Genomic DNA, 3,761 nt, shown 5'->3' with positions numbered 1-3,761 from the left:
CCTTGCCCCAGGGCGCGGGACCGTCCCGCTCCAGCGCAGCAGCCCCTGGTTAGGTTCCCCTGGGTATGCATCGCTTGGGCCAGGGAGAAAGCCGGGGGCAGACCCCAAGGGGGGCGGAAGAGGGGGTACGCCGCGGGGGGACGTGTGCCCCATCCCGCTCTGGCTGCGGAGAGCATCCCCGCAGCTCTCCCACTGCGGGCTATCCAGCATCGGGGGCCGGGAAGCGCTCTCTCCCGGACCGCGATGCATACGTTGGAAAGGAGGGAGGAAAGGGAGAGGAAGAGGAGTATATACCTTCGAGAACTGTCAACCATGCAGAGTGATGGGAGATCCCAATAGAATTACCCGCCAAACATGTATACTCCCCAGCATCCTCAAATGAGACATTCCTTAAGTGAAGCACTTCCATTTCTTTGTCTGTTGTGTTAACGCCAGCCGTCTGGAAGGAAAAATGGAAGCAAAAAACGGAGAAGCAAACGACATGAGAACTTCTGGGAAGGAGGCCAGAGAGGAAGGAGAGCCCAGTCTCATTTGCCAGACCCCCGGGGAGCAGACAGAGACCACTGCAGACCTGCTAGAGACCCTCAGGATGACCACTCATCCAGGTGGACCTAAGGAGATGCCGGTTAAAAACCCTTCACCACACTGAGCATCCTGCCCATCGGAACATGCTGGCAATGGGCGACATGGAAAAATAAAGCTCGGGCAGAGCCGGCCGGCTGACTTGCATGACACGGGGAGGCACGAGGACGGACGGAGACAAGAGGGATGCAGCAACGTGTCATCCCAGCCGTGCACGGTTGGGGCACAGGGACCCGGGTGGCACCCAGGCAGTCCCGGCACACCGCTGTGTGACGGGGTGGGAAGCACACAGGAGAAACGTCGGGACACACACACGAACACAGAGCACAAACCCGAGCCGGCCCCACCGAGTATTTTTCCATGGCTTGTTGCACCAGAAACACAGCAGAAACGAGAGAGCCCAGAGCTTTGTTTTCCACCGCCGGGGACTGACGGTCCAAGGAAACACCCCGCCGGGTGTTCTTCCGATTACCTTGTGCCAGAGGTCTGGTGACAGTGAGCCACGCAGACTGGTTGGCCTCGCCAATATAATTGGAAACCTTACAAACATACTCCCCGCTCTCCGCCTCTGTCACATTATACAGGGTCAGCACCTCCGCGTCAGAGCTATTTATCCCCGAGTGCTGGAACAGACCAACAACAGGGAGTCACATTGATGCGGTCACAAACGGCAGCCCCCGGAGCATCAACACCGATCTGCCAACGTGGGGGCTGCTCCCCCCTCCGGTACCTTTGGGGGGCTGGGGATGTGTGTGGGGGGGTCACGGGAGGCAGGGGGGATGGTCATAGGGCTGTAATTCTGCTCCCCTGCCACCCGGGCAGAGTCACGGCGGTTGGCTCGCTCCGAGCAGGACTGCTGGACGGAGCACGGGCTCGGCTCTCCACCTCCAGCACCGCGCACGCCCCCCGGGGTAGCCCACCCAGCCCCACGGCGTGTGCCTTGAGGGACTGCACTGCCTGTATGGGGCCGGGCAGCCCTCCCTGCCCCGTGCTGCTCCGGGGTACCCCATCACGGAGCCCGGAAGGTTGGTGAGGCTCCAGCTGCCAACCGGTGGTCCCCAACCCCACGGTCGCCACCCCACACGGCTGTCCCTGCTCCGCTCCAGCCCCACGGGACGAGCGAGCTTGTGGGGACAGGGGCTGGGGCAGCCCGGCGTGCGGCTTTACCTTCAGGATCTGGACGTAGGGCAGGTTGTCGGGGCCGATCTTGCTGCCGTTCACCTCGATGTGCTTCAGCCACTGGATGTGGGGCTGGGGGTCGCTGTAGACCTTGCACACAAACTCCACGTTGCTCCCCAGGGCCACTGTCTTGTTGGCAGGTAGCCCCGCCTGCAGAATGGGCCGGTGCGGGGACCGCTCTGGGGGACACAGGGACCCTCACCATGGGGTTCGGGGGTCTACCCCCAGGGGTACCCCCTGCAGGCCCCCCACGCGTGGGGACCCCCGGCTGGGGTCTAAAACCAGCACAGCATTGATGCACCCAGCGGAACCGCTATGTCCCCTTCCCCAGGGCCCCCCCGCAGCGGGGCGACAGCAGCCAGGAGGGGCTGGAGCTGGGGACAGGTGAAATCCCTGCGCAGGGATGGGGACGTCAGTACCTATTTGGGGGGTCAGAGGTCAAACAAACCTAACGAGGGCCCCGGCCGTTAACAAAGCGGCTGCCACTGTGGTGAGTCAGCATTAACAAACCCCTTTGTTCACCTCGCTGACTGTTCCCTTCAGTTTGCTCAGTGTAATCAAATTAAATCCCATTTTTAATGGTTCATTTACTGGCATTTAGAGCAGCTCCACATGTGGAACTGCTCAGACCAGCCTTCCCAGCTGGGAATTATGGCTAATAAGGCGATTAGAAAAAGTTTCTGTCTGGTCTATGAAATTATTTCCACCACAATTAAAAAATCCCCAGAACGGGTTCGAAGGTGAACCTTCCACCCCGTCTGCTCGCGGACCCACTGTGCCGGGGAGGGAAGCGTGCCCCGAACCTGTGAGCGCTCCCCATCCCCGTCTTCGCAGGGTGCAGCACCCGTTTCCTCCCGAGAGGGTGGGGTGGACCGGGGTGAGCCCTCCCAGCCCCATGCTCCTCACCCACGACATCCAGCTGGTAGGTGTGGTTGATGCTCCCGTATTTGTTCTCCACGATGCACGTGTAGTTGCCCTTATCGGACGGCACCACCGAGTCCATGATGATGCTCCAGGTCGCGTAACGGACCTGGGGGCAACGGGGATGATGACAGAGCCGGTTACGTGCCAAGCGCCAGTGCACGAGCCTTCAGTCCTGTGCACATCAGAGCAGGCTCACCCCCACCCCCAGCCCCCGCCGTACAGGCAGGACATAAATCTCCCTTTGAGGTCACCTTTCCCCTTCCCTACAGAGGGACCCTAATTGTTCCCAGCTGTCCCGGGACACGAAGCCACGGAGCCAACTGCGCCGAGAAGCAGATGTTGGGAGCTGAGCGTGATGGGCTCAGACCGGCGCGCGGGGACACCCCTCTCCAGCAGCCCCAGCCCGGAGGGAACAGACTGGCATTGTTTTCCCCGCCGCGGCCAGAGCCATTTCCCCGGGGATCGGACCCACGCTGCTCCCCACGGCCAGTCTCACCGGTGAGAGGGCACCGTGCTGGACAGGGGGCTGGGTGCAGCTGGGATGGTTTACACCGTGCATCAGCACACATCCATGGGTGCTGCCGACCCAGCATTCCTCTCTCCCAGCTGGAAACCGGTTCTTTCCACAGTCCCGCATTTCAGCCCCATTAGCTATCCAGGGCACCGTGCTGTCACCCTCTAGGGAGCCGTGGCGCTGCCAGCAACCCCTGTCCTCCCTGCCCATGAGCCCACGTCCCTGGAGGGACACGCTACACGGAGCCAAGAGCTGTGATGTGGCCACATTCCTGGGTCCCTGGCACCTGGCTGGAGTCCCTGGCATGCAGGGCCACCGGGTCCTGTTGGCACAATGCAGCGTGTGACTCGGCGAGTGCCCAAAGCTGCGGCCCCACAGCACCCAGCCGGGCTGGCTTGGGGGTCCCACCCTGGGAGATGCATGCTGAGGGGTGCAGCCCAGGACAGGCTTCACCCCGCTCCAGAAAACTGAGAGATGACAAAAGGGGATGGGGGTCCCTTGCAGGGTCACCCGTGGGGTGTCCCTGGGCTGGAGCATGCCCCAACACCCCGGCCGTGTGTGG

The 3,761-nt window shown here is 62.1% G+C and overlaps 1 protein-coding gene across 1 annotated transcript in view; it reads right to left on the bottom strand.

The window, feature by feature from the left end:
- Nucleotides 1–294: 294 nt before the first annotated feature.
- LOC104512051 (fibroblast growth factor receptor 1-like) overlaps nucleotides 295–3,761 on the bottom strand; it is a gene marked incomplete at both ends in the record, with an annotated part of 4,438 nt that continues 971 nt past the window's right edge. Inside the window, 3 exons of the mRNA XM_010154885.1 lie at nucleotides 295–439; nucleotides 1,750–1,940; nucleotides 2,668–2,791. Of these exons, the coding sequence (XP_010153187.1) occupies nucleotides 295–439; nucleotides 1,750–1,940; nucleotides 2,668–2,791 (460 nt within the window). The remainder of the gene's footprint in view (nucleotides 440–1,749; nucleotides 1,941–2,667; nucleotides 2,792–3,761) is intronic.

Source organism: Eurypyga helias, unplaced genomic scaffold, assembly GCF_000690775.1.
Source record: "Eurypyga helias isolate BGI_N326 unplaced genomic scaffold, ASM69077v1 scaffold19787, whole genome shotgun sequence".
Taxonomy (NCBI): Eukaryota; Metazoa; Chordata; class Aves; order Eurypygiformes; family Eurypygidae; genus Eurypyga; species Eurypyga helias.
This window is presented reverse-complemented; position numbering and strand designations above follow the sequence as displayed.